Here is a 13,141-nt window from a genome sequence, read left to right on the forward strand (position 1 = left end):
ATAAATTGTTATTGGACTTGCTGTGAATAAGAACTTTCATAATTCTGAGTGACGATCATTGTACTTAATGCAGTTTTTGAATACAGTTATTGTGTAATCCCGTACGTTTGCCCACGCACAAGCTTCTACAGTTCCCCGCCTGTGTTTCAAGTTCTGGGATTAAGAACTTATTGTTTTATGACCGCATAACACACTAATACTATAGCCCTCTTCACATAGATTCCCCGTGACATCTTCGATATACAAGACATTACCCTTCGCTATTGATTTAGGGCATCGTCAAAAATTTGGCATGTTTAAATCAGCTCAGCATTGCGTGTTTTATTCAACTTTACCCAATTTGAAATCCCAATCCGGGCATTCCATGTGTTTTGCCTTATCGTGAGTCAGTGCAATGCACTTTTTGGCAACTAACCTGTTCATATGACACTTTTGGATTTGGAATGAAATTTAGACTCATTGTACATCTATTTGAGTTTCGAGTTTCTACAATATGTAAATAACGGTGGGAAGTTTTTACACGATTATAATACAAGACGTATGCAAAAACAGGATATAAATTTTGACAGACGAGAACAATAGCAACATGATATAGATATGCAATGAAAAAATAGTAAGAATCTGTAAGTTATTCGGTTGAATTGTTTGCATTATATCTTTTGCAAACTTTGAAACTAATATTATAAACTTAATTGCTAGTAAAAAAAAGCCTGAAGGAATGGAAAGAGTTCAAGCGACGTAGAAGCAACTTCTTACGTAACATCCCTAGGCTCTTTTAGGGCGTGTGGATCTTATGATGTTTATCATGATCAAGGCAAATGAAAAAATGGGTGGAAAAAAGGGTACAAGTCAACCAATTCATCCAATTATGCAGTTGTCAATGACTTTCCTCATCTTGCAGTCAATCAGGCAAACAATAAACGTCCGTTAGATTGAGTACAAACTTAATGGCTAAGACAAACGAACCGATCATGCTTCAAATAGCACGTCCTATCGAAGTGGCTGTGGTTGAATTTTAATTCTGAAACTGAAAATCGTTGTAAAATGTGCGTTGTAAAATGTACTCTTGTCCAACATGCATCTTTTGTTTTGGGGTCTTTGGAAACAACAATCATCGTTATTCACATTTTTAAAAAGTTGATGGTCTTGCTGAAAACTTATCCCAATCCTGTCTTCACAATTCGGAGCATATGCTTGGCCATCGCATTATAGGAGAATGGATGTTGATAATGACTTGGCAACAGACATTAAACCGTGTTTCGATATTTGCTTAATAAATGATGCACATTCTGAATTGAAATGTTTCTCGTAAAAAATAGCTTGATTTGGGCGCTCTAAGAAACAGACCGTACTTTTATAACGTGTAATTACACGAAACTATCAATCTTTGAAGGATCATTCCTCGTTCACCAACCACAGCCAGTGTTCTAAGATATATCCTCGAGGTCACGTTACTATATTCCCAGGAATAAATCATGACGAATCATGCCATTCATTCACTAGGTTAGTCGTAGAATATGGCATTGAATGTGTTACGGTGTTTCCAACCTGGTACCCCACTTTAAATACGAACCGGAAATGAGGTAATGCTCGGACAGGTAACAGGTCGGACAAAATCCGCCTTTGTTTGACCTCTGCAGCGTTTATCTATAAATACTGCCACGCGTAGTTGACACCAGCATATAGCTCGTTGGGACATCGAGACTGCCTGACTGCCTAAGCACTTGAAGACTTGAACACCACGACACCTGAAGATTGTCGTCTTCTCTGTGAGGTAAGAAATTCGACACTGATGGAGTTAAACGTGCAAGTGAAATTTTGATTTTCCAGGATCCTAGTTTTTTATGAATTTAATTGCCAACTTTACAAGCTCCGCCTCCCAAAGTGTAAAATGTCGTCTCAAAACATTCATTCTCTGAATTTTTAGTTTTAGACAACTGCGCTTAGATTGTTCGACCGAGACTTGAACAAATCGCGCTCGAAATTCATTTCCACATTCATTGCAATTATTTCAGTTTTATTGCTTCCCCCTTTTTATTGAAGAAAATTAATAAACACTCTGCTCTACGCATACAAGGCAGTAGTGTCTATTGTACGTGTGACCGAAGTATTTGACAGTTGAGGCCTAACAGTTGTTTACGGCATTGCTTCAAGTTTGAGATTCCTCCATAGAGAGTCTAAACAGCCGCGGTGAGACTGCGGCCGGAGCCATCCTGGGCTGGTCAATAAACGTTCCAATCCAAATGTAAGCTATAGACACTGTACACTTCTCTTGAGTGATACTATTTCTCCTATATGATTATGTTTACTTGTAGGTTTTACATGTCATCAACGTAAAAACCCTCAAGTTCTTTTAAAATTCCTTTTAACCTAACATGACATAACATTGTTTCTATTTAGCAATATCTATAAAACAGTCGACCCATAACAAAACAAAAGGCGTGTCTCACAGCATAACTGAAGGATTACTATAAACCGGCAACCAACTCAACGAGCAGTGTACTCCAATGAACTTGTAATCCCTTTTCACACTTACAACTTAATTAATTGAATGCTTTCCCCAATCCTCTTAGTTTGATCAATCCGCTTATAAGAGCTTTTGCGTGCGTTCTTGCATAAAATAAACATTCTTAGACTCTAGAATTTGTGTTGTCAGAATACGGATAGTTTTGTTATCGTAATGTGCTGATAAAATATTTTACCAACGTGACTCAAAAGTTTAATAGATATAAAGTTTAACATTCCGATGCCATTCGCAAACCACAGACACAACAAGAACGAGCCCCGAATACATTGGTTTGATTCCAGTCACCACAGCAAGATTTATCGCGATTTATCAGCACGATAACATTGAGAGAACTTCCCTTTGCTAGTTTGTTGCGAAGGTATAATCTTAGAGGTCATTTAATTTCCCTGAGCAGAAAAAGGATCCTTACTTTCAGTTCCCTCTAAACGAGCGTTCTTTCAAACTGGAGCAAGTCTTGCACAACGAAGCGTTTGACGTAAAATTTTAAGTAAAATGGAGAAGTCCCACTCTTTTAAAGGCCTCATTCTATGAAAGACGTCATTTATTAACAATAACCTGAATTACAGTAATGGTGTATGTCATTTCAGGATTAAGCTTTTCTAGTGGTCAAAATGAAGTTGGAAATCGTATCTGTCATCGCTTTCATCTGCTGTTCACTGTTTGTCAAGTCATCAACCAGTGCATGTAAGTAATCAGTATTGGATGCAAATTCTGTTGAAAGTTGAACCTATAATGAGAAAGTCTTTTTCCTCAAACCTAAGTTCTTTGAGTTGCTTGAATTAATGAATTCTCCGGCTATTTATTTTGACAAGCAGTTTTAAGACAGATCTTAATTCTGCCAAGAGTTCTACAGCAATTTTTCCTGAACTGAAAACTGAATTTATTTTTCCTTGACTTTAGTTTGACTTACCTTCTCTGTCTTTCTTTAGTTACATGCGATCAGCTGGACAGGTGGAAGCTTCCCTACTACAGGTGTCGTTCTGGGGACCAATGCATCCTAACCCGTTATGAGTGTGACTCCGTTTTGGATTGTACAGATTTTTCAGACGAGGATCACTGTCAGACAGAGCATGAAGGTAAGATGGAACTCTGTATTCGTCTTTTCTTTACAAACATTGACCTCCCGGTCTGTATGGGTGGCCAAAGTTAAGGGGGTTTGCGGGAAAGTTCACAACTTGGCAACTTTTGCCTCGGAAATGCAAATTTGCTCCGCCAATGTTTATGAGAAGCATTTTCTGTTAGTTTTCAGTCAAAATGTTTGTTGTTAAGCGTTTCGTTGTTTGCATGAAATATTGCTGACACTTTAGGAATTATTCTGTTAATTTGTACTCGCAGCCAGCCATTGTGGTCAACCACTGCACCCTGGTTGGCAAAAGTGCGCGTCTGCCGTATAGGCAAATGAAAGGTCCATAGGAATTTTGCGTGAACGAAAGAGGGCGCTGCGTGAAGAAAGAAAATGCACTGTGGACAGTCTAGAAATGAAAGTATGTCCTCCTAGATTCGCGCCACCTGTAGACCTGTCTGTCCATGAGGCACACTACAAGAATAATGGTCATATTTACATCCGCGAGGATGTAGTTCGAGAACCGTTGTCACGTTTGCAATATCTTCTTCATCAGCAAATATTAAAAATGTCTGTATCGCGATTGATAGTATTCGTATTCCAAACTCAAAAGATAATTTTTTTTCTAAGTTCAGTTTTCCAGAGCACTTGACAACATACGTAGCCAGTGTTTTCTCACTCGGCTTACCGGCATCGGGCTTTTTTATAGAGTTTAATTTGTGGCGAGTTTATTCTTGTTACAATGACTGGTCATTTTACCCTTTATCTTTTTAGTAAACTGTCGTGAGGATTTTAAGGACAAGAAGACAAGGAATGGGGAACCTCTGCAGAGTTTTCCTTGTCAGGATAAAATGTGTATCCTGGGCTGTCAACGATGCGACGGATTCAGGGATTGTGCAGACAACTCAGACGAAATAGGCTGCACGGAGACAGAAGTCAGCCTTAGACCACCTTGCAACTAGAGACTTGCATGCAGGGAAATAGCGGTTATACAGACCGTGAATATATTAAATGTTATACATGCCTTCATATACATGATTTTCAGGGTTGCAGATGCCTAATTGCTGCAAACAGGGGTCGATCATATTGATAGGAGGAAATGAGAAAAGCAACCGTTTTCATAATATTTGCCAGCTATGGACGGCCAAAGCTTGCAATAATTTAACCTTTTTTTGGTGTCCGATTTTACCTCAAAATATACATTTGCTGCATATTTTCAGAGAGTATTTAGTGCCAGTATGTTTTTACTCTTATGGTCGCTTCAAAAAGCTACTTGCAGGAATGTGTTTATAAGCTCTCATTGAATATTCTTTTGCTGTTGTACTGACGGTCAGCCACAGATGCACCGGTCAATGGTAAGCAAAAATGCGACTTGACGTGGAAAGAACAGACCCTATAAGAACTTGTAGACTTCATTTTAAGTTTCAGGCTTTTTCGAAATCAAATTGGAATTAGGTAGTTTATGAATAAATTTTGTTATTTCCGCACAAACTGACAAAATACAATACTTGTATACAAATACAATCGCTACTTAGTTCTTAACTTTCATGTAATTATTTATTTATGGAATTAATTTTATTTCATTTTTAATTTTGTGTTGTAATCGCTCGAAGTGAGTAACCATTGCTTGTTTCTTCAGACCTCTTTCTTTATCGTCAATATTCATTAATCCAACTATAATTATTGATCGAATATTCCTAAGATCAAATTGTTTAAATGTAGCACAGTTTCATAGAAACATCGATATACAAATGTATATGACATGTATGATCCAAATAATTACTGATGTCATGTTTCATTAGTCTGGTTCCAAGACCTGTTGATTCCCAGATGTCTCTAATCAACTAATAGGACGTCAGAAGCTCTAAAAGTGAAGACATTGCTGAAACCCCTGTTTCACCTAGGTGCGTATATGAAATTAACACGCTTAAATGGGGTTTAAATCCTATCCATTGTGATATTCGTAGAAATTGACAATGCATACAACAGAATGAAACTGACAACGTTCAACTTGACAGAATCAACACGGTAACATAACAAGCATCTTTGACCTGAACTCTGTTTTAAAGAAACGTCAGGGTTTTGGACGAATTGAATATGCAGTGGATCATTGCTAATTGCATTGTCCTTTTGTTCCAATACTTGAGCAACATAAACGGATCTGGTTCGCTATTGTAACTGCCATGCTGTTTGTTGGATTTTAGGCAACATTGTAGGCTGAAGGGCAGACTTGGCCAACGGTATAAGATTTTTTTTCTTTTGGAATGTTTAAGGCTTGCTTTTTGTACCAGCTTTCATTTGGGTGTTATTTCTATGTTTCTTCTGATTTGGACATTCCAATGAATCAGACTGCCTGACCGTGAACATGTTAAAATACTCATCAATATTAATATACTGTATGTGGAATACTCAATCCCCTGCTCTGTGTTTGTCAAAATATTCATCGATAGTAATATATGTGGAGTACTCAATCCCCTGCTCTGTGTCTGTCAAAATATTCATCGATATTGTATGTGGAATACTCAATCCCCTTGCCCTGTGTCAGCGAACCTGTCACCTTTCTCTCTCTTTTCCTTGTATGAAATTGTACCTGGTCAAATTAGGATGAGTCAAGCAGGGCAAGAGGCCATTAACGTTTGTACATTGTATTTTTCTGCATACAAATGTTTGGCTTAGCACAAGATTATTTCTATAAGTTTAACATTTCTTTATGTATTCAATTCCTGGTGCATGTTACATTTGTATGTAATGGAAGTGTGGAAATAAAGGTGACAATGAACTGAATTGAAACTTTAAAAATTTCTACAAAGACTGAGTGGCAAAACAGAAAATATAGATGTCAGATATATGACAGATTCAAAGTGACTTCAAAAAATTCCAGGGTCATGTGCATTTTCTCAGGAAGTTTTGCGGAAATGCAGAGTAAATTCTAGTTTTCTTTGAAAGGCGTCATTGTTGTTTTCATGTGAATGAAAAAATCAGACAAAAACTTTATAGTTCCTTTTGGAGCCATAACTTACATGTCATGTATTGCATAACTTGGGAAGATTGTTGAGTGTAAAGTGAATCCTTTTGCCATCAGTTTTCAGAGGTTAGCTCGTGAGGGTTTGCTTAATTAAGATTTTTTAGGAATACAGTAAGGATTTATTGTTTTATTGATTACACTTCAAAGCTTCAAATTTTCAACATACTTTTACGGAAGGTAATTCTTCTACTTGGTAAGCATATTTAAACACTACCTTCACACGAATCTCAACCAGGAAGAAATAAGAACAACACATATACGTTTACAGCTGACAGAAATCTAAACCAGTTGTCGAGGATACATGTATATACGCAAGCAACATTATTATTGATGTGAGCAGACGAAAGATGAGGCTAAAATGTGTATAGTGCAATTTTATGCATTTCGCTTCTTCTCCGCTCTAAAATATTATTTAACATAATAGAACTTGTAAAAAACCTCTAGAACATATTTCTCCGATATATCACAATGATCACAAAACATAATGGTCCTAAATTATCAAATATACTAGAACTATATTCTTATTCAATAGTCGCGTTATCATACACGGAGCAAAACCTTTCTTTCTCATCCTGATTATTCGTTTAGATATCTGCATATATCCGTTTATATAGAAGGCGTTTCTCAACTGAGACAATAATGTCTTCTACAACCTTAATAATCTTTTTAAGTCTTCAGAGATATGTTTATTGTACAATGTACATACAAAGCCTTCATGAGATTTTTAAAATCCTTTATAATAAACAATTTAATTGTGGCTCACAGACTTATAATTAAAAACCTGTCAAAAGCATAGAGACTTATCGACAGTTTGCATATGAAGGCATGCTGGCCTCTCCCTTGACTGAATTATTTAAACAACCTAGGATTATGGAAACGAAGCCGTACACCTCTAATTCTCATCCAGAATCTAGAAAGATGGCTGCGGTGTACAATACAATTATCCTAGAAACCTCTGATAATAAGCATACTCGTGAAAGCATTTTAAGTTCAGTTTGAAATTAGTTTTGAGTTCGATTCCGCTGGTCATTAATTGCTTTCGCTTTTCCTGGCCAATTTGAAATTGGATTCATTCAATTCAGGTAGTTTAAAACATTCTGTCATCATTCGTCAAATCCAGTGAATTATTGATAGAGTCTACATTTTGAAAAATGTTTTGCGTACTTACACAATTTTGGTTACACATGTATGACGAAGAGATGAACAAGAAAAATGCCAAAATTATGGGGAACAATCCAGTTTCTTTAGATTAAGCATTCGTTCTCATGTTCTTTTCAGCACGTGGAAATTTTGACGGTCACATGCATTCAAAAATCGTTGAATTTTGCGCAACGAATTCAAATTCATTTTAAATTGCATGCTCCTTTGTATCCACATTCGAATATCAAAAGTATTATTTAGTTTCATTATTTGATCAGTCATTTGTTTCAAAAAGTTTATTCTAATTCGTCGGAAGCCTTTGAAAGGAGCTGGTCAAGCATTCAATTTAATCAACCAGCAAACATTTTAAAAATTCTTCTTTCAAATTCGTGTCTTTGGTTTTTCTAGGAATGAAAACAGGAAACACTCTGATTAAATGCACTGAGTTTGTATAAAACTGACTTGTGTTTGTATAAAACTGCACTTTCAAAGAAAGAAAAACAATAAATTTGAAATGCACAAAACAAAACAGAAACATATTTTTTGTTTTTTTTTATGAAATAACAGCCCTGCTTTTATTTCTGTCTTTGGTATTTAATTTTCAGTCGAATGGTCAGAAAAATGAACAGACCTGAAAATACCTGAACTGTATGTGGACACGTGCGGCTGAAGTAAAAATATCAAACATAATATGAACCATCATTCCTAAAACATCTTGGGTACCCGATAGATGGAAACGTTTTATCCCCTTAAAGATATGGACTTGAACCGCTTGAGGAAGGGTTTACGAAAGAAAATACGTTGTACTAACCAGTTTGTCAGTTGCCAGGTTTTCGTCGCGAGAGAAAATATTTCAGAAAGTCCGAAGGTTCGGGTATATCCGAATAGCGGCACTTGAGCATCTTGGGGAAAATAACTTTGAAATCAGGGTGATTACACGTGTAGATGATGGGACTGACGCAGCTGTTAATCGTAGCGATGGCAGCAGCGAAAGGAGTAAAGCCTGAACTATGCGGAGCAGCAAGGGATAAGAAGTAAGGCGAGACGAGTAAAGTAAATGTTAGGCATATCAGGAACAGGTTCTTGGTGATTGCCAACTGTTGACGTTTGATGGCCTGAATGTTGCTTTTGGACATGGAACTGATGGTTGGACCTAACGACTGCCTACTTGGGTCAGTCTTGCAGTAATCACTCAGGTCCATCTCAACAGTAGGGGTTTTAGTTATAACGTGCCGTCTCCTTTGCTGCTTGAAGTGACGTCTGATGTTGACGTACAAGGCCGTGTAGGAACTGATGATGATTATCATTGGTATTGGGTACATGCCAAGGGTCTGGGTTAGTTTGTAATTAGCACTGTTTTCATCTGATTCTATGATTGAACAGGAGCGTGTTGTTATGTCGAATCCAAGCTGACCGGCTTGACATAGCAGCGGAATACCAACGACCATCCAGGGTAGGATCCAGGTAGCTGCGATCATAACAGCAACTTTACGGGGAGTGTAAAGCCACCTGTAGATATCGATGGGCTGGGTAATCATCACCATACGATTTACCGCTATGGCTGCTAGGATATACAGGCTTGCACCGAACCCGGTGTCGAACTGGACAGCTGCAATTCGACAGGGAATCTCAGAGGTCAGAGGCCAGCTAGTGGTACTTAGTCCTGCCACAGCCAACCACGGGTAGGACAGGGACGTCCAGAAATCGGCAACGCTGAGGTTGACAACGAAGGCATTGGTCACGGTACGTAGCTTCTTGGACAAGACGACCGACCAGATCACGAGACTGCTTCCCGTGAATCCTGCGATCGTAAAAAGAATCCAGAATGCAGCCAGAGCGACTCGAGCTTCGTAATTATACTGTGGGTACGACGAGTTTAAGGATGTCGCATCAGCTGAGACACCAGGAATGTTTGCCATAGTGAGTATGATCGCCGATTGACAAAAACTCACTTGAGCATGAAGACGGAGAGTTAAACTGATCAGCTGTAAGTCTGCAACCAAATGTCATGTGCTCAATAGCCCGCTCCCACCAATTTATCCTGAATAAGGTATCCATGCAAATTTATTTCACCGTGTGCCAACCAATCGGAACCATCTTTAATTAAAGTAAAAACGGCACCGAGGTTGATGCAGTCAGTCGACGTCATAGCTATGGTGACAGGGCTCTTTCCAGAAGATCCTGTTACGCCAGTGTCGTATTTGCATATCTGGTGCTATTTTTCGCGAAAATATATAGGCAGACTTTAGAGACACTGCCGCGCAGATCGGTCACATAAAGCCCGTTGATTGGCCAAAACAGACACCTCTTGATTGGTCACAATCTAGAGGTCTGTTTTTATATTGAAAGGAAAAGTCAACGGATCAGTATAAACAGAGTTGTTACTGATGTTCCTTCAAGCTAAAAAAGGAAATGAAACTTAAATGACTCATTTCACAGTATCCTACTGTATATTATTTCAACAAACCTGACACAATTCTTTTTATGAACATTTAATAAGAATTTTTCAACCACAGTGACTCGGATAGATTTATTTTGTTTATTTTTTTAAACTTGGCTCAAACAAACTTAAACTATTTAGTATTATCTGTTAGTGTTTCGGGATTATTTAAGCCCACCTTTGTCATTTTTCATCCGTTATGTAGCAAAGGAAATAGGGTGTGTTTGTACCTCGATTCATTCCATGAATTGAACCAACCGAATGTCAGAGATAAAAGCGTTTGCTAACACAAACCACCATTTCCAAACGCCTAACTACTCAGCCAGCAAATCCTCCCAAATAATCGGATACTCATAAACACTGTCCCCACTCTCCTACTAAAATTTTGACCTTTATCGCGATTGTCTTTCCCAAACGATTATTCCTAGTCGTGTGTCCTTCTCTTTTCTCTTTCCTATAAAATTCTTGTGATTTTGAAAATTTTAACTCTAAGACTCTTTTAAAATTTATGCACAGTACAAAAAGTCATGAAAACCAAAATAGTTTATCAAGTCGACAGTTGAAAGTATACCTATGGGATTTTATTTAATTAACAAGCTAACCTTCATCCGATGAAGCATTTCATTATAAAGTCTAAGTTTTGAGTCTGGGGAGTTTTTCAGGAAGTGATTTGAGCTGTCAGACTCGTACAGTTCATCTGAGTTATAGTGAAAGTGAATTGGGGAAGGGGCGGGACTTTGCATGTAGCCTCGTAACAGGAAAATCATGCACTTCTGACATGAGAGATGGTAGTTTGGGGGATTTTTTTATTAACTTTAACTGCCATCAAAACGTTGTTCAAAAACACGCACACTATTTGATGAAACTGACTGCATGTTGTTGGTAAGCTTTCAACTTCCTTAAAAAAGATCGTTTTCGAAAAGGTGAGTCCGTACTTATGGCATATTATTTTATGGCATATTATTTTATGGAAACTGAACACGTGCCTGACAAATATCGTACCATACATACAGTAAAATACATTTACTATCGAAGCGTTCCCAAGGACAGGTTAAAACGGAAGTCCCTAGAGTTAAAATATGTGCATAACGTTTTTCCATTGCTTTAAATACTATCACTATCCCACATTAATTCGCACGTGTGAAAACATTTGGCAGTCAGCGGGAAATATTTCTCCGTTGTTTATTGCCCATTCTCCGAAAGAACTCTTGCACTGTTCTTGCTTAGTTACATTTCCCTTTGGCGGAAGCCTGCGACGTCAATAGCAACGTCAATAGCTGTATGGCCAAGTCGTACCAGCGCGTCCGGGGCACGGTCTGGTGCTTGACTGTGCAATAAAGATAACATTTCGGATTACTTTTTAATGTGAAAACTCCCTTTTGGAGAAAGGGTCTGTTTATACGCCTTTTACTCCAGTACTGAATTAATGTTTCACTTAGGCAGTGCTTCATTGACACCATGTATAAATCTACAAAAATTTCCAACAAATAAAGCCCAAAGGTCTAACCCCAAGCTTATGAGGTAATACCAAATACCATCCCTTCATATTCAACCATCGTGCTAAGGAGAATCCAATCAAGTGGTCTCAAAACTTTCATTTGAAACTACGGGAAAGTGTCAGATGTAGACCAAAATTTATTTCTATACGGAAATAAAGCCTATACCAAGCCTACTTCTCAAATCCATTCATCATGCAGTGGGTCAGACTCAGAATGTTTCCATTTCTAATTCATATCAAAATGGAGAAAATGTTCTTCCGTTAAAAAGAAAGTCACTCTGATCTGAAAGTATACACGAGATGTACATTTGTAACACGAATAGCGCCCCCTGCTGCCATGCAGTTTCCAGCATCCCTCCCCTTCAAGTGAATTTTCACGACCGCGCTGTTTTTGAATTTGATTAAGTCATCCCCCATCCTCGTACTGGAAATAAAAAAAACACTGGAAAAAAGGGGGCCAGAATTCATAGACAAAGCCTCCGCACGAAATCCGTCGATGAGTTACCTTCTTGTAGTCTATAATAAGCGTGTAGAGGCCCCAGTACCACTCGTCCCTCTGTTAATTTCATTGGCAGTCAATAGCTGCCCAATTCGATTAATGATGAAATCAAAAGCCGTTGCTCCAGTAATTGAAAAAAAAGGAGATTTGAAAGAGACGTATTTTCCTTTTAGATTGTGTTATCCACCCCTTAAATCTGAAGGATTTCAAGACCTTATAATATGTATTGCTAGGCAGACATGCCTTCATTTCAGCGCCCCACGATGTCCAGCACTCTCCAGCCTAGTCTAGTTTGGATCGGACTACGTAAACGTGTTTGAGTCATGGACAGTTTGCGATTCGGAAATGCAAATAAAGAAATTAATCCAATCAAGGTCACCTCTAGCTGTCACAAACCAATTTTGCATGCAGCATTTCGTTAGAGCCCAACACGTCCCGAGCAGTATCGCAAGGAGAAAAAGCAGACTTTTCCCTTGCATCTTAAACTTGATTGGGTTCAACTTCTTGGATTTTCTTGGTTACAAGTCCAGGCGTAGACTGCTCAAGCTCTAACAGTGATCAACAGTTTTTGTGAATTTGTACAAGCTCATGATCCAAAGTCCATGCCGGTAATTGTAGCGTGTGTCCGTAGGTCATTCCAAAGTTTGACATGGGTTAGCCTCTATATTTTTGTAAATAAAATATCCAACCAGCAGAAATAAAATTTCCTCACATACCCTGCACCTTATGTGCGAAAATGATAAAATATTGCGAAGTTCATATAATGATTTCAACATCTGTGAGGAAAAAACGGGCGTTTTCTACGGTACAGGTGGTAAGATGAAGAGTGGAAACGTGAAATAAACTTCTTAAAATGTATAAACCACCGGTAATCAAATCAACCATTTCACGTATTCATGTACATACCTTCTCTATTCAGTTCTTTCAAAAGGATCGAAGAACATATCCA

At 38.1% G+C, this 13,141-nt stretch overlaps 2 protein-coding genes across 3 annotated transcripts; one reads left to right on the top strand and one right to left on the bottom strand.

Moving 5' to 3' along the window:
* Window positions 1-1,637: 1,637 nt before the first annotated feature.
* LOC110985469 (CD320 antigen-like) lies at window positions 1,638-6,374 on the top strand. 2 transcript variants are annotated; one of them, XM_087141542.1, is made up of 5 exons: window positions 1,673-1,774; window positions 2,044-2,245; window positions 3,115-3,211; window positions 3,457-3,603; window positions 4,365-6,374. In XM_087141542.1, exons 3-5 carry the CDS (start codon window positions 3,139-3,141, stop codon window positions 4,550-4,552), a joined length of 408 nt encoding a protein of 135 aa, XP_086997668.1. In that variant the 5' UTR covers window positions 1,673-1,774; window positions 2,044-2,245; window positions 3,115-3,138; the 3' UTR covers window positions 4,553-6,374. The 2 variants fall into 2 exon arrangements, with proteins under 2 accessions (XP_022102204.1, XP_086997668.1); XM_022246512.2 differs by lacking the exon at window positions 2,044-2,245 and having other exon boundaries at window positions 1,638-1,774.
* Window positions 6,375-8,573: 2,199 nt separating this feature from the next.
* LOC110985417 (octopamine receptor beta-1R-like) lies at window positions 8,574-9,674 on the bottom strand. Its single transcript, XM_022246426.2, has one exon. It carries the CDS (start codon window positions 9,672-9,674, stop codon window positions 8,574-8,576), a length of 1,101 nt encoding a protein of 366 aa, XP_022102118.2.
* Between the last annotated feature and the right edge of the window lie 3,467 nt (window positions 9,675-13,141).

This window comes from Acanthaster planci, linkage group LG09 (genome assembly GCF_054643075.1).
Source record: "Acanthaster planci isolate LZ-2023a linkage group LG09, COTS_SCS, whole genome shotgun sequence".
NCBI classification, from domain to species: Eukaryota; Metazoa; Echinodermata; class Asteroidea; order Valvatida; family Acanthasteridae; genus Acanthaster; species Acanthaster planci.